Raw genomic sequence first — 22003 nt, forward strand, 5'->3', positions numbered from 1 at the left:
TTATACTGTTTATATCATTTGAGTGTGTAGTCTATGTCTAGTTCTTATCTAGTGTTTATACTGTTTATATCGTCTGTTTGAGTGTTTAGTCTATGTCTAGTTCTTATCTAGTGTTTATATCGTCTGTCTGAGTGTTTAGTCTATGTCTAGTTCTTATCTAGAGTTTATTCTGTTTATATTGTCTGTCTGAGTGTTTATTCTATGTCTAGTTCTTATCTAGAGTTTATTCTGTTAATATTGTCTGTCTGAGTGTTTAGTCTATGTCTAGTTCTTAGTGTTTATACTGTTTATATTGTCTGTCTTTGTGTTTAGTCTATGTCTAGTTCTTATCTAGAGTTTATTCTGTTTATATTGTCTGAGTGTTTAGTCGATGTCTAGTTCTTATCTAGTGTTTATACTGTTTATATTGTCTGAGTGTTTAGTCTGTCTAGTTCTTATCTAGAGTGTTTATACTGTTTATATCATCTGAGTGTTTAGTCTATGCCTAGTTTTTATCTAGTGTTTATATCGTTTGAGTGTTTAGTCTATGTCTAGTTCTTATCTAGAGTTTATTCTGTTTATATTGTCTGAGTGTTTAGTCTATGTCTAGTTCTTATCTAGAGTGTTTATACTGTTTATATCATCTGTTTGAGTGTTTAGTCTATGTCTAGTTCTTATCTAGAGTGTTTATTCTGTTTATATTGTTTGTTTTTTCAATTATTCTATTTTTATTTATTGCATTGCCTGTTTGCACCGTGGGTCAGAGAGGACTGAAATTTCATCTGTGCTGTACGTCAAGCATGTATAGCATATTTGACAATAAAGTTGACTTGACTTGGATGTGACACGGAGAACACCACAGTGGGGGGAGGGGGGAAGAAAGAATAAAGAGTGAGCTGTTAAATGCAATAAAAAGGAGAGAAAAAAAAGAAAACAAATATGAACAAACCTGTAATAACAGAAATGAAACCTTTCCATGTTCAGTTGTAAATAATTAAGCCTACTGTTAGAAAAGAAAGCCAATGGAAGAGCCAGACAGACAGTGAAATGGATTTCAACGATGAAATATACTGCACGTTTATTTGTTTTAAATGTAAATGATTTCACTGCCTTGCAGTAATGTTGATATTATGACTGTGGTAAATGGTGACTGTGAAATGTCTGATTTTCCAAATAATAATGATAAAAAAAAAAGAGAATAACACACTGGTTTTGAAGTGAATTTTATCACTGATGAAGATTTTTTTTAACTTATAACAATAAAAGGCTGCAATATAAATATCTTTGTAAATGAAGCAAAGAAATAATTTTAGCAAAGAAAGAAATGTAAATCATCATCGCATCCTCAGATGAATATCATGAACTGTTCGACTCCAGAGTCTCCTCTCCTCCATTGCTTTCGCCAGGTCGTTCTTCATTATTTCAGAGTCTTCAACCAGTCAGTCAACAAATGTTCATGCAGGACGCCCTCTTGGTTGCTTTCCGTCTGTTGGTTCACATAGCAACATTTGGCTAACCACCTCATCCTTGCTACGATAGCAATGGCCACAGAATTGCAGTCTTCTTTTCCTTATAATGGTGGTAACATGAGGAAGATTGCCACAACACACCTGGTTTGTTGTGTGGGACTGCCATTTGATCCTAAATGCTACTCTAGCCTTCTGTAGGTCCCATCTAATTTTTTTTCCAATGCCTTTGTGAGGGTCCAAATAGTGGACCCTCACAGTCTTTCAGTTCTTACCTGAGGGATTTTCACACATTCATCCTTGCAAAAGGCTTCCAGTTCTACAAGTTTCTTGGGCTGTCTTGTATGCACTGCTCTTTTGAGATCTATTCACAGATTTTCAATGATGTTTAGGTCAGGGGACTGTGAGGGCCAGGGCAAAACCTTCAGCTTGTGCCTCTTGAGGTATTCCATTGTAGATTTTGAGGTGTGTTTTGGATCATCGTCTTATTGTAGGACCCATCCTCTTTTTCACTTCAACTTTTTTTTACAGATGGTGTGATGTTTGCTTCCAGAATTTGATGGTATTTATTTGAATCCATGCTTCCCTCGACCAATGAAACGTGCCCTGTGCCACTGGCTGCAACACAACCCCAAAGCATGATCGATCCACACCCATGCTTCAGAGTTGGAGACGTGTTCTTTTCCTGGAATTTGGCACCCTTTTTTCTCCAAACATAGTCCACAGGACTTGTTTCCAAAATGCATCAGGCTTATTTAGATGTTCATTTGCAAACTTCAGCCGCTGAATTTTGTGGCTAGGACGCAGGAACGGTTTTCTTCTGATGACTCTCCCATGAAGGCCATATTTGTTCAGGTGTCGCTGCATAGTAGACCAGTGCACCACCACTCCAGGGTCTGCTAAATCTTTCTGAAGGTCTTTTGCAGTCAAACAGGGGTTTTATTTGCCTTTCTAGCAATCCAACGAGCAGTTCTTTCAGAAAGTTTTCTTCATCTTCCAGACCTCACCTTGATCTCCACTGTTTCTGTTAACTGCCATTTCTTAATAACATTACAATCTGAGGAACCAGCTACCTGAAAACACTTTGCTACGTTCTTGTAGCCTTCTCCTGCTTTGTGAGCATCAATTATTTTATTATTCAGAATGCGAGGGAGTTGCTTAGAGGAGCCCATGGCTGTTGATTTTGGGAACAAGATTGAGGAGTCAGAGAATTTATACAGCTTTGAAATCTGCATCATCTGACCTTTCCTAATGAAGAATTTGAACAAGCCACAGCTCAATAAGCTAATTAAGGTCTGGAACCTTGGTAAAAGTTACCTGAGAACTCAAGTGTATTGGGGTGCCCAAACTTTCGCATGGTGTTCCTTTTCTTTTTCACTCTCCAATTATACAAAACAAAAATAATACACAAATCTTGCAGAAAACGCTGAAAAGAAATGTCTCGTCTTTACCTTTATGCCTTTTGGTGATCAGTTCATCTTCTGCTCACTGAACTATTCACAGTAAAAGACATTTTCAGTAAGGGTGCCCAAACTTTTGCATGCCACTGTAACAGCACGGTTTCTACTGTTGCTCGAAAGAAATTTAGCTTTCTGCTCAGGTTTGATTTCCATATTGTTTCCATCTTCGACATAGCTGACCATGCTTTTGCAATACGGGTGTGAATATCCTTTTCATTCGTGTTCACCCAAGAGTCAAGGCAAAGGAAATCATCCACTCGTTCCAATTCACAACCATTCAGCATTTGTATGACGCTATCATCAAGGTCGTAAGCCATGTACTTGGTTTTGTCTCCGTTGACATGTAGACCAATCTGTGCAGCAAAGGACTCAACTCTCAACAAGTGTTGCCAGGCAAAACGAACCTCGCCTGGTAGCACTTATGATGAATATGAAGGAAGATATCACGAAAAAAAATAGGTACCCTATGGGTACATGTGGCTACGGCTTATAAATAAAATTTTCTGATTCCATGTCCATACAGTAAATGCAGCATATACAGAGTTAGTCAAAATTATGTTAACACTTAAATGGTAGAAACCAATCAGATCTGTAGTGGAAGTTCATCGATGGCGTATGGCTGCATCATCTGTAAGTAAAGGTCTGGCGTCACTGTTGGGGTGTCAAAAAAGTAGGGCCCAGTTACGCCAGCAGCGGTCACGGAGCACCACACAATCAGGAGAAAAATAATCCACTCGCGTTAACATAATTTTGACTAACCCTGTATACTTACTCGATGAGGCAGTAGCCACAAAAATGAAGCGTAATCCAAAAATCACAGAAGTAAAATATACCAAGTGTCTGTACTTTATATTATTCTACTCATACCGCTTACAGTTTTCGAAACTGAAACCTCCAAACCGAGGCTGACATACACACGCTGTCGTCATGACCCAAACTCTTATTTCCCAGAAATGGCCCAGCGCTAGAGCTCAGTGGAACGCACTTTCCGTCTGTAATAAGCATAAACATGTCTGAAAACGATTTCTTTAGTCTAGTCCATTTATTTCGAATGATGAACCAAATTGTATACAGTCACCGGCTATTTTAATCGGAACACATGTATGCGCATTGCACAATCGTTACACTCTTACAGCACGATGATGTAGTGGCTAGCACCTCTATATGAAGCAGTAGCCACGAAAACCTTGACCTTGACCGGATGACCCCCAAAATGTTGGAGGTTCTATTTGAGACCAATCCTGAAAGTTTCATGAAGATTGGGCCTTCCATTATCTGTAGCCGCTTATCCTGTTCTACAGGGTCGCAGGCAAGCTGGAGCCTATCCCAGCTGACTACGGGCGAAAGGCGGGGTACACCCTGGACAAGTCGCCAGGTCATCACAGGGCTGACACATAGACACAGACAACCATTCACACTCACATTCACACCTACGCTCAATTTAGAGTCACCAGTTAACCTAACCTGCATGTCTTTGGACTGTGGAGGAAACCCACACAGACCTGGGATGAACATGCAAACTCCACTCCACTGTGCTCGAACCCAGGACCTTCTTGCTGTGAGGCGACAGTGCTAACCACTACACCACCGTGCCGCCCTGATTGATCCAGCTGTTTTCCCGTAATATCATTAACAAAAAAAAAAAAAACAACCAAAAACAATACCTCGCCCACTGGTGGACTCCATAATAAGAACAGTTGGACTCGCTCTATTGTTTCAGATACTAACGCTACAGTGGCGCTTGAAAGTTTGTGAACCCTTCAAAATTTTCTATATTTCTGCCTAAATATGACTTAAAACATCATCAGATTTTCACACAAGTCCTAAAAGTAGATAAAGAGAACCCAATTAAACAAATGGGACAAAAATATTATACTTGGTCATTTATTTATTGAGGAAAATGATCCAATATTACATATCTGTGAGTGGCAAAAGTATGTGAACCTTTGCTTTCAGTATCTGGTGTGACCCCCTTGTGCAGCAATAACTGCAACTAAATGTTTCTGGTAACTGTTGATCAGTCCTGCACACCGGCTTGGAGGAATTTTAGCCCATTCCTCCGTACAGAACAGCTTCAACTCTGGGATGTTGGTGGGTTTCCTCACATGAACTGCTTGCTTCAGGTCCTTCCACAACATTTCGATTGGATTAAGGTCAGGACTTTGACTTGGCCATTCCAAAACATTAACTTTATTCTTCTTTAACCATTCTTTGGTAGAATGACTTGTGTGCTTAGGGTCGTTGTCTTGCTGTGTGACCCACCTTCTATTGAGATTCAGTTCATGGATGGATTTCCTGGCATTTTCCTTTAGAATTCGCTGGTATAATTCAGAATTCATTGTTCCATCAATGATGGCAAACTGTCCTGGTCCAAATGCAGCAAAACAGGCCCAAACCATGATACTACCACCAACATGTTTCACAGATGGGATAAGGTTCTTATGCTGGAATGCAGTGCTTTCCTTTCTCCAAACATAACGCTTCTCATTTAAATCAAAAAGTTCTATTTTGGTCTCATCCATCCACAAAACATTTTTCCAATAGCCTTCTGGCTTGTCCACATGATCTTTAGCAAACTGTAGACGAGCAGCAATGTTCTTTTTGGAGAGCAGTGGCTTTCTCCTTGCAACCCTGCCAGGCACACCATTGTTGTTCTGTGTTCTCCTGATGGTGGACTCATGAACATTAACATTAGCCAATGTGAGAGAGGCCTTCAGTTGCTTAGAAGTTACTCTGGGGCCCTTTGTGACTTCGCCGACTATTACACGCCTTGCTCTTGGAGTGATCATTGTTGGTCGACCACTCCTGGGGAGGGTATCGATGGTCTTGAATTTCCTCCATTTGTACACAATCTGTCTGACTGTGGATTGGTGGAGTCCAAACTCTTTAGAGATGGTTTTGTAACCTTTTCCAGCCTGATGAGCATCAACAACACTTTTTCTGAGGTCCTCAGAAATCTCCTTTGTTTGTGCCATGATACACTTCCACAAACATGTGTTGTGAAGATCAGACTTTGATAGATCCCTGTTCTTTAAATAAAACAGGGTGCCCACTCACACCTGATTGTCATCCCATTGATTGAAAACACCTGACTCTAATTTCAGCTTCAAATTAACTGCTAATCCTCGAGGTTCACATACTTTTGCCACTCACAGATATGTAATATTGGATCATTTTCCTCAATAAATAAATGAGCAAGTATAATATTTTTGTCTCATTTGTTTAACTGGGTTCTCTTTATCTACTTTTAGGACTTGTGTGAAAATCTGATGATGTTTTAGGTCATATTTATGCAAAAATATAGAAAATTCTAAAGGGTTCACAAACTTTCAAGCACCACTGTAGGTCCTGTGCAAAATCTGTATCGGTAAGTACCACTGCTGGATGTCTCTTATTACGTGCTTTTTGTAACCTGAATCCAATGGATTCTTCATTTCTTGTAGCCACTCTCATCACATAGTCTAGAGCTATTATGAATAGAAACGGTCCAAGAGTGTCACCTTGAAGTACTCCAGCAAGAATTTCAAAAGGACTCTGTATCACCGTCTGGAGAAAGAACTTTAGCAGAAATGTCTTTGGAAAGTACTTCAACTGCTAATACTACTTTCTCGGGGATTCTGTATGCAATCAGGATATCCATACGCTCTTCCCTCTGTGGATAGAGTCAAATGCTTTTCGGAGATCTACAATTTTTTTGTTTTTTACAAACCTGTTTTGCTTTCACAGCTTCGATGAGTCACCTTAGTGCCAGTATCTGCGCTGTTGTTGTTCTACCTTTCCGAAAACCATTTTGTTTGCGGAGAAGCGGGTCGACGTGAGGCCTTATTCTGTTCAAAACCATCTTGTTATACATCTTTACTGGAACCTCAGTTAATGTGATGCCTCTGTAATTACCTGCTTCTGCTAAATTACCCTTCTTTGGGAAAGGTAGGATCCCCTCCTTGTCTCCACACTGTTGCCACATCACCTTCATATGCTATGCTGGTTGTCTGGATAAGAAATGGTGAAACATTTTGCACGTGGATAGAATGTCCAAAGAAAATCTCTATTCCTGTTTGAATATTTGTTCAATTTGTGTTACTATCTGTTCTCTGATGAAATATCTTAAAAGGTGCCACACTATGGGGTGCCAAGTGTCACCGGGTCCATTTAGTGGACGAAATGCACTTCGTCATCACGAAATGCATTTCGTCCATCACAGAATGCATTTCGTCCATCACAGAATGCATTTCGTCCATCACAGAATGCATTTCGTCCATCACAGAATGCATTTCGTCCATCACGAAATGCATTTCGTGGGACTGAATGCATTTCATGACGAAATGCATTTTGTGATGGCCGAAATGCATTCTGTGATGGACAAAATGCACTTCGTCCATCACGAAATGCATTTTGTCCATCACAGAATGCATTTCGTCCATCACAGAATGCATTTCGTCCATCACAGAATGCATTTCGTCCATCACAGAATGCATTTCGTCCATCACAGAATGCATTTCGTCCATCACGAAATGCATTTCGTGGGACTGAATGCATTTCATGACGAAATGCATTTTGTGATGGCCGAAATGCATTCTGTGATGGACAAAATGCACTTCGTCCATCACGAAATGCATTTTGTCCATCACAGAATGCATTTCGTCCATCACAGAATGCATTTCGTCCATCACAGAATGCATTTCGTCCATCACAGAATGCATTTCGTCCATCACAGAATGCATTTCGTCCATCACAGAATGCATTTCGTCCATCACAGAATGCATTTCGTCCATCACAGAATGCATTTCGTCCATCACAGAATGCATTTCGTCCATCACAGAATGCATTTCGTCCATCACAGAATGCATTTCGTCCATCACAGAATGCATTTCGTCCATCACAGAATGCATTTCGTCCATCACAGAATGCATTTCGTCCATCACAGAATGCATTTCGTCCATCACAGAATGCATTTCGTCCATCACAGAATGCATTTTGTCCATCACAGAATGCATTTCGTCCATCACAGAATGCATTTAGTCCATCACAGAATGCATTTCGTCCATCACAGAATGCATTTTGTCCATCACAGAATGCATTTCGTCCATCACGAAATGCATTTCGTGGGACTGAATGCATTTCATGACGAAATGCATTTCGTCCGACAAAATGCATTTTGTGATGACGAAATGCATTCTGTGATGGACGAAGTGCATTTTGTGATGGACGAAGTGCATTTCGTGATGGACGAAGTGGACCCGGTGACACTTGGCACCCCATACCACACTGCTTATTTTTATTTTGTCCTAAAACACGGTCATCTGTCTTTTCTCTGCTGGGCTAAAAATAAAAAAATAAAGCCCGAAGGTTCAAGTGTATTTGAGGACCGGAGCTGAAAGCTTACAAATCAATAGAAGAATTTCAAAATCAGTCTCAAAGGGATTGACACAGACATTCTCTCAGCACTACTATTGCACAAAAATCACTCCGGGATTTGAAGTATGACCGAGTTTGCAGTGGTCTCAGTCCAGAGATACAGCTGCATCTTTCACTTTGCTGTGACTTCTTCGTGTTGATTCACCTCCTGTTGCCTCAAACTAAAAGTTGAACTCACATACAGTACTGTGCAAAAGTTTTAGGCACCTTCCCCCCACATAAACTTTGCTATCGCGTCGGTACAAAAACATTTTAGAGTCCAAACATCCAGCACAAAATTAAATGTTACAGAAAATAAATAAAAAAAGTTTGTATCTGAGCAGCGTATTCCATAAGAGAGCACTTTTCAGATTAAAAAAGAAAACATAACGAAGGCTCCTGGGTTTTGGTCCAAAATTAAGAAGCGAGCGTGACAAAGTGTCCAGAAGAAACTGTGATGTTTGGGATCTTTTTTTCCCCTCATCATCCTGCTCACAGTCCTACTGGTTGGGCGTTCAGGTATCCTTCCTGCTGTATTCCCACCCTGGTTTGGCTAAAATGTTATTTTTAAACGCGTATACATTTCTTATATCAATTATCGGACTTGTCCAGGTTAGCAACCATCTGTCTCTCTTGATTTAAAAGCTCTTCAGTGATGGCTGGCAAAGAGGCTTTAAGCGTCTGCATCGTCTTTCCTTTTATCTGCTTGCTATACGACGTGTATTTATGAGGAATGAATAACTCACAGGCAAGTAGAACTTGTCCGAGGGCTGAGTGGTTTGGCCGTAGACACCATAGACGGTCTCATTGGAGATGTTCGGTGCGGCCACTGTTGTCACCTTGCCATCTTCTAGAAAGAACTGGGCGTCGAGAAGTAAAGAACAGATCACAGGTCTTTTAGTTCTTTTTCTACAAAACCATGTACAGCGGTAATGATGTGCGTTTGTTATTAATAGCAGAACAAAAAAAAGCCTGAAGCAGGACACGCAAACACCACTGACTAAATTTTATAAACATTATATAACAAGCTTGCTTACATGTGTAATCTCACACACACACACACACACACACACACACACACACACACACACACACACACACACACACACACACTGTGCAATGGGTCTGAGATTTGATTAGAGTGTAATGCTTTGACCCAGATGAGCAGGAAAAAACAAGGCATGATGAAATTAACCGGTCATGAATAGTCAGAAAAATCTCTTCTCTTCTGCACGATTGGTTCCTCACTCAGCCGTATCGACACAGGACTAATAAGGTGTGGCTGAATAACAGAATTTGTTGGAATTTCATTAGCAGCCATTGGTTTTTTTTGTTTGTTTTTTTCCCCCTCCTTTTGGGCTTAGAGGTCACTTTGGATAAAAATCCACACAGCAAACATGCTGCTTTCCAGTTTGGTTGATGATGTATGGAAAAAGGAAGTTAAAAAAAAATCATTAGTGATCGTAAGTCGTCATATAATGCAGTACGAACGTAAAGAATTATAAATTGTATTTTTGCTAATTAAAAGTGCAGAGATTCCGCCGAGTGTGTGTATGAGAAAAATATACTATTTGTGATAAACTTTTCATAAATTTTAAAATGCTAATAATCAGAATTAGGATAAATACAGAGGTGATTATAAAAAAATTTTTTTAAAAATTAAAAATTGAGTGTGCTGATTATCGAGAAATAGTCTGAATTTCTCGACCAATCACCTCGAGCGACTCGGCAAAATGGCGGCGCTTTGTCACCGTAAGTGAAGAAGAATTACACATTATGAAAAAAAAAATGCTGTTCCTAAAAGCACTAAAGATGCTACGAAGTTTGGTCTAAAACTATTCAAAGGTAAAGTGATTTATTTTATCGATTTCAAAACAATGTATTTTATGTGACTCGGCGTAGATAAGTGACAAGTCTGCGCTGTGCCTTTATTACATTTGCATGCCGCTTTTGAAGACTGAAATAAATTGTTTTTAATGCGATTTTTTAAAATAATCACCTGTGTATTTATACTAAGACAGTTATCTGCCTCGGGCTCAGTGAATATCAGTGAAGAATAACCTTGACTTTGTTTCTGTTATTATTAACTACTTATTACCTGAGCGCGAGATCTTATTGGGACAGTATCAGACCAAGGTCTTGACAGTAGGCTCGGTCCGTACAAAAAGACCTCAGTCTGATATTTTCCCATAAAGACTGAGCAAGTGAGGTGAATAAGGAGTTTATTATATGGCTTTTTTATATCTAAGATTAAAATAGAGGCGGCACAGTGATGTAGTGGTTAGCGCTGTCACCTCACAGCAAGAAAGTCCGGGTTCGAGCCCCGTGGCCGGCGAGGGCCTTTCTGTGCGGAGTTTGCATGTTCTCCCCGTGTCCGTGTGGGTTTCCTCCGGGTGCTCCGGTTTCCCCCACAGTCCAAAGACATGCAGGTTAGGTTAACTGGTGGCTCTAAATTGACTGTAGGTGTGAATGTGAGTGTGAATGGTTGTCTGTGTCTATGTGTCAGCCCTGTGATGACCTGGCGACTTGTCCAGGGTGTACCCCGCCTTTCGCCCGTAGTCAGCTGGGATAGGCTCCAGCTCGCCTGCGACCCTGTAGAACAGGATAAAGCGGCTAGAGATAATGAGATGAGATGAGATTAAAATAGACGGTCATTCTATTATAACGAGGCGTGACGCTGCTTTCGGTCATGTCATATTTGTAACGTAGTTGAGTCACGTGTGCAGAATAAACAGCGAGCAGTTTCAAAATTAAATTTCTGTTAGTGGTTCTGAATGCTCTTCGTTGCTCATTTCTTGAATATTTCACTGACTCTTGTTTATCTTTTAGCTGTTTTTTAAAATTCTGTTTTGATTTCCAATGAATCTTTTATTTTTTGGTGTGTTTTTTGAAACTTTGAAAGCCGGCGCCTTGGAAAGGAAGTCCGTAATCGTTCACGGGCATAACGGGAAAATTCCGTCTGCCAAGGAACCAATCAGAGCACACGATTTTACCAGAAGTAGCTCGTGCCATATAATAAATCACCGATATTCACCTCGCCTTCAGCGAATAATTGTTAATTGTAAAGTAAAAATTAGGCTTTTAAGGTTTTGTGCTAATTTTGTGCACTTTTCTGGCCACAAGCTTCAGAATCCTGATGGCTAAATCTGATTGGCTCTCTGCACTTCTGTGTGCTGGTTTTCAACTCGTTTTTTTTTTTACACCGCGTCACTGTGCTTTCGGAGCTTGACGATCACCAGATTGAGAAGTCATTTGAAGCAGTTAGTGGTGAGGGAACGTTGGCGGATGTTGGTCACTTTGATTTCCGCTGTACGTTTTACTTCCGTCCTACGATGTCTCGCAGCAAATCTCGTTTATGGCCATCGCGTCGACATACAGACTGATATATTACAGAGCATATTTCAGACACTCAGAACTTGCTATAGCAGCGACAAAATAGCGATCAAAAATGCATTCCGATATTTAATAAAATGAGAAAAAAATTTGCCTTCAGGTCACCTTTAACTCTACCAGAGATTCTCACATAGCCATGTGGTCTATCATGTTTTTTAAATTATATTTCATCATTTAGGCTTTTAAGGTCAAAACTTTAAAAGCCTAATTCTGGGGACAGTAATAAAGTCTATTCTATTCTATAGTTCTTATTAGTTATGAACATGTTTCCCAGTCTTTTTGCATTAAATGGGTGTAATACAAATCTTAATAATACAAAAACAAGTCAGGCTTTAAATAATGGACCTAACGTGCCGTGTTGGAGGAAAGTTCAGGAATAGAAAGCTGGGATAAATGTACATCTTGTTAATGAAATAACGCTGTACCGAGGAGGTCTGTTGAATTTATGTAACAGTAATTTATTTAAGAGAAGCTGTGCATTATATAACGTAGACCATATAAGGCGGGGTGATAACGGCATGTTAATTTGCTGTTGGAATAATAATAACGTAAACGTTTTAATGACTCCACTGGGTTCTGATTATTCTGACCTGCTTCAGCTACTTGTCTTGCACCGTCTTTTGTGTGCTAAAGAACTGAGCCGCAGCAGCAGCAGTACACTTGACAGCTGATCACTAGTGGCTCTGAGGCATTAGTATTCCTCCAGGGTTTTTCTGAGCAGCTGACTCACAGCTCCTCAACGTGTGCAATGGTGGTGTAAGTGCAAATAGATGGAATATCATGGTCTCCAGTGCACTCAGCCCTCACCATGTGAAATCAGAGACCTCGGCTAAGCCCTCCGGCAGTCACGACACTCACCATGTTGAAGACGGCCATGACGAGGATGAGCACGGTGGTTGCCATGGTGAGGACGAGCCGGACGCAGGGCTTGTTGGCGCTGAGCAAGGACGAGCCCGGGAGGAGAGAGCAGGAGGTCACGCGACCCGATCGCTACGGCAACAAGGAAACATGTCTGAACTCCCACTAATGTCATTAGCATATTTGCTCCTCTGCTAAACACCAAGGTTACTAAATGTCAGACGTACAGTGTGCGTACTTCTAAGATTAAAAAAAAAATATATATCCTTTCTGCATTTCATGTCAAACATCTGAATCTAGACAGTAAAAAAGCATGACGACATCCCGATAAGTCAAACAAAAATCAGGAGAACAACATTTCACACATCACATATGCAATTCAGGAAGTTTTATAATCAGATACTGACAGATTCAGTTCTATTTCTGTGAAAATATGGTCTAGTTTCACTACCCTGGGACACGCTGGCCTTTTTCCTCCCCCTTTATGCATTTGATGTTGTGTCATGTTTGACAGAGCACTGCTAAACCGCACTCTGCCCATCTGTTCACGTCTGAAGCTCTCCATTCACAGCGACTCTATAACGAGGCTCTTCAAAGCAGCAGAGTCATGAAGAGCAAGAAAACAATGAAGATCTTTTCACCTGGGACGTGTGCATGTCAGACACACACACGCAACGAATTACTCACTTGACTTTAGACAGATTTGGTTCACAGACGCGCAGCCAAAGTTGAAAAAAGTCGCATTAATACAATAAGGTGTAGAAGGATGAGATCCACAGTAATATAACACAGCACTTGGGGATACAGAAAGAAAGCATTGTTCATCAAAATATTGGAACAACCTTCATTTACCCAGAGAATGAATTTTAAACAATATCTCAATGAACACAATTTCCAAAATGTTGAAAAGACAAAGTTTAATATAACATCTGTTTAACTTATAACGTGAAAGTAAGGTTAATAATATAACAGATTACACATTTTTCAGTTTTACTCAAATTAGGGTGGTGCAAAAATGAGTACACCCCACAACAAAAACTACTCCATCTAGTACTTTGTATGGCCTCGATGATTTTTAATGACGGCGCCAAGTCTTCTACGCATGGAATGAACAAGTTGGCAACATTTTGCAACATCAATCTTTTTCCATTCTTCAACAACGACCTCTTTTAGTGACTGGATGCTGGATGGAGAGCGATGCTCAACTTGTCTCTTCAGAATTCCCCATAGGTGTTCGATTGGGTTCAGATCAGGAGACGTACTTGGCCACTGAATCACTTTCACCCTGTTCTTCTTCAGAAATCCAACAGCGGCCTTAGATGTGTGTTCAGTCATGTTGGAAAAGTGCACGACGACCAAGGTCATGGAGTGATGGTAGCATCTTCTCTTTCAGTATAGAGCAATACATCTGTGAATTCATGATGCCATCAATGAAATGCAGCTCCCCGACACCAGCAGCACTCATGCAGCCCCACATTAGGACACTGCCACCACCATGTTTCACTGTAGGCACCAGGCAGTTTTCTTTGTATTCCTCACCTTTGCGATGCCATACAGTTTTGAAGCCTTCAGTTCCAAAAACATTTTATCTTGGTCTCATCACTCCAGAGTATAGAGTCCCAGTAGTCTTCATCTTTGTCAGCATGGGCCCTGGCAAACTCTAGGTGGGCTTTTTTGTGCCTGGGCTTTAGGAGAGGCTTCTTTCGTGGATGGCATCCATGCATGCCATTCCCCTGCAGTGTACGCCGTATTGTGTCACGGGAAATAGTCACCCCAGTTTGGCTTTCTACTTCTTTAGATAACTGCAGTGAACTTGCACACAGATTTTCTTCAACCCTTCTCATCAGAAGACGCTCCTGTCGAGGTGTTAACTTCCGTGGACGACCTGGACGTCTCTGTGAGATGGTTGCAGTTCCATCTTTCTGAAATTTTTGGACCACTTTTGCTACAGTATTCTGACTGATAAGTAAAGCTTTGCTAATCATCTTGTAGCCTTCACCTTTGTGGTGGAAAGAAATTATTTTCTTTGGGGAATTCTGAAGAGACAAGTTGAGCATCGCTCTCCATCCAGCATCCAGTCACTAAAAGAGGTCGTTGTTGAAGAATGGAAAAAGATTGATGTTGCAAAATGTCGCCAACTTGTTCATTCCATGCCTAGAAGACTTGGTGCTGTCATTAAAAATCATGGAGGCCATACAAAGTGCTAGATGGAGTAGTTTTTGTTGTGGGGTGTACTCATTTTTGCACCACCCTAATTTGAGTAAAACTGAAAAATGTGTAATCTAAGTTTATATTATTAACCTTACTTTCACGTTATAAGTTAAACAGATGTTATATTAAACTTTGTCTTTTCAACATTTTGGAAATTGTTTGTGATCATTGAGATATTGTTTAAAATGTTACTTTTCAAAGGGGGTGTACTCATATATATATATATACACACACACACACACACACACACACACACACACACACACACACACACACACACACATACATGCATACACACACACACACTTGTGCAGGTTGTAAGTCAAATAGTTTAATAAATAATGCACTACAATTATCAACAGTTCATAATTACTTATTGACACCTTTTCGGATTTACCAATAAAAAAAACAATTTTACAAAGCTGAGTTTCAGTTACAACAGTTATTATTGGGTTAATTAATCAACCGGAAGACCCGCCTTGCCCTTTGATCCTGTCATCTGATGACGCGGCTTGTTACCCGAGATGGAATTTCTTTCAGCATGATCAGCAATTTGTGAAAAACCCGGACGTTATCATCGCAGGTAAGCATGGTGGAAAGATCACGGACATGTTTTTACTGGTCAAATTCACTGATATTTCATGATCTCCTCGTCGAAACCTACTTTGTTTCTTACTCTTTCATTTGACAGCCGCCATTTTGTATCTAAATGCGCGTTTGAGAAGTCACGTGCGTAAGGTGTCGATAATAGTGATCACTTTCACCGGTGTCCACCATTATCGACACCCTGTGGAATTAAGGGACATTTACAGCTGTTATTGATCGATCTTTGTGTAACATTGTTGAAGTAGATGAAGTGCTTTAAAACAATAAAAGTGCTGTGATTTATAATAATAATACATTTTTTTTCTGATCCATAACAGAATGGAATGTTTATAGAGTACGGTATTTGGAATCCGATTGCAATAAATAGAATTAGAGCGGAATTAAATTCCGGGCATATAAACAATTACATGCTTGAAATATTCAGATTTTTCTATTCCATTCAGATTTTTTTTATTTTGCAGTTTGTTGTAATATCGACCACATATTACAATATCAGTAGACATTTTATATTTTGGTTCGGGGAAGGACATGTTGATATTTATTGGTAAACTACAAAACTAGAAATTAACACCAACAACGACGAATGATTAACAAAACGTGATCTACGAAAATACTTAGAAAGTGGAACAAAAAGATTTTCTGACACAGGTTAAACATCAGTTTATTTGTTTACAAACATTAAAATTACTTCCTCATTTACGTAAAGCACCGACATCGATATATTTTTTATAAAAGATATTTTGTGCTAAATATAAGTCTGTGTAAAACAAATTTTAAATACAAACTACAACCCCAATTCCAAAAAAGTTGGGACAAAGTACAAATTGTAAATAAAAACGGAATGCTACGATGTGGAAGTTTCAAAATTCCATATTTTATTCAGAATAGAACATAGATGACATATCAAATGTTTAAACTGAGAAAATGTATCATTTAAAGAGAAAAATTAGGTGATTTTAAATTTCATGACAACAACACATCTCAAAAAAGTTGGGACAAGGCCATGTTTCCCACTGTGAGACATCCCCTTTTCTCTTTACAACAGTCTGTAAACGTCTGGGGACTGAGGAGACAAGTTGCTCAAGTTTAGGGATAGGAATGTTAACCCATTCTTGTCTAATGTAGGATTCTAGCTGCTCAACTGTCTTAGGTCTTTTTTGTCGTATCTTCCATTTTATGATGCGCCAAATGTTTTCTATGGGTGAAAGATCTGGACTGCAGGCTGGCCAGTTCAGTACCCGGACCCTTCTTCTACACAGCCATGATGCTGTAATTGATGCAGTATGTGGTTTGGCATTGTCATGTTGGAAAATGCAAGGTCTTCCCTGAAAGAGACGTCGTCTGGATGGGAGCATATGTTGCTCTAGAACCTGGATATACCTTTCAGCATTGATGGTGTCTTTCCAGATGTGTAAGCTGCCCATGCCACACGCACTAATGCAACCCCATACCATCAGAGATGCAGGCTTCTGAACTGAGCGCTGATAACAACTTGGGTCGTCCTTCTCCTCTTTAGTCCGAATGACACGGCGTCCCTGATTTCCATAAATAACTTCAAATTTTGATTCGTCTGACCACAGAACAGTTTTCCACTTTGCCACAGTCCATTTTAAATGAGCCTTGGCCCAGAGAAGACGTCTGAGCTTCTGGATCATGTTTAGATACGGCTTCTTCTTTGAACTATAGAGTTTTAGCTGGCAACGGCGGATGGCACGGTGAATTGTGTTCACAGATAATGTTCTCTGGAAATATTCCTGAGCCCATTTTGTGATTTCCAATACAGAAGCATGCCTGTATGCGATGCAGTGCCGTCTAAGGGCCCGAAGATCACGGGCACCCAGTATGGTTTTCCGGCCTTGACCCTTACGCACAGAGATTCTTCCAGATTCTCTGAATCTTTTGATGATATTATGCACTGTAGATGATGATATGTTCAAACTCTTTGCAATTTTACACTGTCGAACTCCTTTCTGATATTGCTCCACTATTTGTCGGCGCAGAATTAGGGGGATTGGTGATCCTCTTCCCATCTTTACTTCTGAGAGCCGCTGCCACTCCAAGATGCTCTTTTTATACCCAGTCATGTTAATGACCTATTGCCAATTGACCTAATGAGTTGCAATTTGGTCCTCCAGCTGTTCCTTTTTTGTACCTTTAACTTTTCCAGCCTCTTATTGCCCCTGTCCCAACTTTTTTGAGATGTGTTGCTGTCATGAAATTTCAAATGAGCCAATACTTGGCATGAAATTTAAAAATGTCTCACTTTCGACATCTGATATGTTGTCTATGTTCTATTGTGAATACAATATCAGTTTTTGAGATTTGTAAATTATTGCATTCTGTTTTTATTTACAATTTGTACTTTGTCCCAACTTTTTTGGAATCGGGGTTGTATGTTTTGTTAACTTAATACCACATACCGATTTTTTTTAAAAATAAATATTCATCTGGATGTCAATAATTGTGGAACGGTGTCAATAACTGTGGACAAACATGTCAATAATTGTGGAAAAGGTGTCACGTGATCTGATACGCTAAGCAATTGGGAATCAAACATTTTTTTCCAGTGAAAGTTTGAGTAAATATTCATGCACAATTTACGTCCTGAAAGTCTTTTCTCCTTTTGCAACGGCCAAAAGATTGTTAAAGGTGTCAATAATTGTAGCCGCCACTCTGTATATATATTTTTTCCTGCAATGACAGTTTTATTGAAAACTGGGATTGTTTTTGGGCTCGATTTGTCACGCAAACTCTGCCTAATTGGAAATGGTGGCTGAATGATTAAAGCCAGGTTTACACTGCAAGATTTGCAGCCTGATTTTTCTGTTACACATAAAAAAACAAAACGTACACAGTGTTAAATGTTGAGCTCAGTTTTAATGTGACGCGCTCACCAGTGACCGATTTAGTGCCACTCACTCGGTGAAAAGTGAATCAATTGCATTTAATCTTAAAATAAACCTTAAAGGAACCTTAAATTTAGTTGTGTACTTAAGTTATCTTTAAGACCAGCCCTTAAATTTAGTAGCGAAATTAAGTACAATTAACGAATTTAAAAAGTTCAGTAAATATACGAGTAACTTTAAGACCCGTTCTTGGTATTCTTAAAAGCAGTCGTGACTTTATTAAGTACATTTAAATGTTAAATTTAGTCACTTTGTTAAAGTTGCATCTTAAACGTTCTTTTTAACAGCATTTCTTTATCTTTAAGAAGTCAGGGAAAGTCACTGAAAGTTATACTATAAGGATTCTTAAATTTATAAGTAAATACACTGAAATTTAGCATTTTGTAAACTTTCACGATACTTTAAGAAGATCTTAAAGCATATACGCAGAGCCGTGGCCTCACTTTCGTTTATAAATACCTTGAGACCTCAAGAATGGCACAGGAATAGTTTTAAGCGTGAACAATCAATCTAATATACCGTAAAATACCAAATAATAGCCCGGGCGATTATTTGTCTCAATCACGTAAGAGACCCGGCGCGTATTAGAGACTAGGCGGCTATTTGGAACAGGCGATTAATTCCTTCTTCACAAACACCTTCCCCAAAATCTACCTCAAAACGGGGAAAAAAATCATTCTCAGATAGGCCTACTTTTAACCAGTATAACTTACAGTTTGTTTAGAGTTAGATTACAGATAGCACGGTGCCGACTTCGGGGAATTTTGAAGACGCAGAATGCATCTTCGCATGGCACAGTCGGGGTGGATAAAGGATAAATCACACACCTTTTCCTGTTAATGACTAGTTAAGCGCATGCTTTACAAAATAATCAAGAAACCACACCATTGTCTGTGCGCAGCACTGTGATTTAATTACTCTGCAAAGTTATGGTCACTTGCTATCACCCTCACCCATGCAGCCTCCACCCTTTGCGCTTCGCGATGTCTGTCAATCTGAAATTGCATGGAGGGCGCGACGTTGAAGCAACATAATTAGGGTGCGAAGTGTCAAACCAAAGGGTTTTTTCTTATGCTGAAAAATAAGTGACCTGCAGTGGCTACATACTGTCATCTTGCATCACGTTTCTCTCCAAGACGTCTCCCTATTTGGCCGATATGAGCCTATTCCCCGAGTGAGTTGGTACGGTGGCTCGACCCCGTAGAAAACTTAAAGTTCGGATGAAAGTTAGTTGAATAGGTTACTGACTTGTAGGCCTACATGTTGCCTGCCTGACGCGTGCTTCTGCCCAACTTGCACGACAGATTACTTGTTGAAAAGGCCCCTTGGATTAGATTGGCCGCGAGCAGACTGAAATGCATGTTAGAACGCTCTCACCTTTTTTGTAAAGCGTCTTCCAGATCCGAATGGGTAAGGGCAAGTGAAATGGTATAAGGTCTTTAATAAAACTCAGTGTGTGCTTTGACGCATGCATTCGGCAATTTAGGTCGTTTAACAGAAGCAGCAGTCCAACCTTGGAAACCCGCAGTCCTCAATGTCACCACACACGCTGGCTTTCGTTGGGTATACCCAAAGGGGTGGCTAAGACATCTGTCAAAAGTTACGGAGTTGCATTCCTCAAGAAATATTACGGTAGACCAAGATAATAACATTGAAATGGCATGTTTATTATCACGTAACAAAATGTTGTAAACAGTATTATAGAAATAATTTCATTCATTCATTCATTCATTCATATTGTTTCGGTAGAAAACTATGCAATGCAAAATCGTTTAAACACCAGAAAACCAGAAAAGTGCTGGGCTTCAAGATTCTAGATAGAACGTTCGGACGCTTTTTTTTTTTTTTTTAGACCCCGGCGAGTATTCGGAACCGGCCTTTATTTGTCACAACACACGCGTACACCCGGCCGTTAAAGGGAACTCGGCGGTTAATTGGAACTCGGCTATTATTTGGTATTTTACGGTAGTCATTTTTACGATTAAAGTGATTCATATAGGTAGCGGTCTGAGTGAATGACCTTGATGTCCGTGACGTCACCGCAGGAAGTCTATCGGTCTCATCGCCATTTCCGCTACACTAAAACACAGAGCTGACTGCAACTCTGATCCTCCATTTGGAGCTAATTTATCGGCATGTCACGGAGATGTGTTTTTGGCCGGTGCAGCAACACGACAGAAGGCTGATTTACGTTGCATTTATGGCCCAAGAATGTTCAAACTGCAAAGATTTGGATGCGTTTTGCGAGAAGTTCATGGACACATTGGGCGCCTACGAAGTGGTCTTTCCTCTGCTCTGCACATTTTACTGAAGACTTGTACGAGACCACTGATCTGTTGAGGAGTGTTGGCTATAAGCCCGTATTGAAAGAGGACGCAGTACCAACAAGTAAAGAAAACTACAAGTATTTATTTTATTTTATTTTTAAAAGGAAAGCAAGTTCACTTGCACCAGTTCTCCCGGAGCGTGAGCCGAGAGTTGTTGCTAAAACCTGGGATGGAACGGGACGTGACATATTGCTCGGGCGGTGACCTCCCCACGGTTGTTGCTAAAACCGGTGACGTCCCATTCCGTCCCGGGTTTTAGTAATTGCCTGAGCTGAGCAGTAATGGCGGAGTACTCAGTAATGGAGAAAATGGAAAATAAGTGGACCAGCCGTCTTATTTCTGCGCTGGATATCGCTGCCATCTCGCCCTTATGTGGAAGAAGCGAATGAACGGAGAACTGAACGAACAATTGAAAGTCAGATTGTTTCAAAACAATCTGCCACAAGATCGGCCTTCAAGAAGCGAGAACACAGACGGGTTACGCTCCGACTCTCGTTTGGATACAAAACAAAAACAGCACGTTGTTTACCTGCATTTAGATTAATCCATGTAACTTGTATTGTGTGTTTAAATTACCGGTATAAGATTATTTAATTTGCTTCAGAATGTGATTGTCTCAGTTCATCTGATTATTTAATGAGCCTTTTACGTTTTATCAGTGAAAATGCATGCATGTACATGTATGTTGCATAAGTTATAACACCCATCCTGTTTTAATGAGAGTCAACCCACAATCAGTGAAGTCAAATCAGTCTTAGTTGACCGAGTCGGTAACGGTATTTCTTACTTTCACCAGAAATGTTTATTTATATGACTTTGGTCTATAGCTGTAAAAGGCCTCGGCCTTAAAACCGGTTACTGCTGCGACGTCACGCGCTCAGGGCTGGCTGGCTCAGCGGGGCAACTCGAATGCCAACTTTGCGGTCGATTTTAACTCTCAAATATATATTATTCCCATTTATGCAGCATACAAGAGTCAAGGATGGAAATACTATCCACTCAGAAATCTATTTAAAAATAAAGGTTCTGCGTATCTGCTTTAAAGCTGTTAAGGGAGCTGGGATTTGAACTGAACCTAATTAGTATCCCAGTTTTACACTGTCTGATTACAATTGCCTTTTCAGCTTGTTACTCATTAACGTACGAGATCCTAATGGCCAAACTGGGTAACAGACTGTGCGATAAAGTGTCCTCCGTGTCAGGAAGTACATCAGCGAGAGACTAGACATATATGTGCTGTTAGAAAAACAAGACAGGACCATCTTTAATAAACTGAAAGGGATGAACAGTCACCCATTGTACCCTCTGCTTCCACGAATTAAGACTACATACAATTTAAGAAACAACCAGTCACAACGTCCGAAAGTTAGAGATAGATTTAAGAACTCATTTTTAATAGAATC

General features: G+C 40.1%; 1 protein-coding gene across 2 annotated transcripts in view; it reads right to left on the reverse strand.

Moving 5' to 3' along the window:
• adcy2b (adenylate cyclase 2b (brain)) overlaps window positions 1-22003 on the reverse strand; it is a 173973-nt gene that overhangs the window by 32667 nt on the left and 119303 nt on the right. For both annotated transcript variants that reach the window (XM_060904680.1, XM_060904681.1), the window contains exons 16-17: window positions 12551-12682; window positions 9046-9159 (exon numbers count right to left, since the gene is read on the reverse strand). In XM_060904680.1, the coding sequence (XP_060760663.1) occupies window positions 9046-9159; window positions 12551-12682 (246 nt within the window). The remainder of the gene's footprint in view (window positions 1-9045; window positions 9160-12550; window positions 12683-22003) is intronic.

This window comes from Neoarius graeffei, chromosome 22 (genome assembly GCF_027579695.1).
Source record: "Neoarius graeffei isolate fNeoGra1 chromosome 22, fNeoGra1.pri, whole genome shotgun sequence".
In the NCBI taxonomy this organism is placed as follows: Eukaryota; Metazoa; Chordata; class Actinopteri; order Siluriformes; family Ariidae; genus Neoarius; species Neoarius graeffei.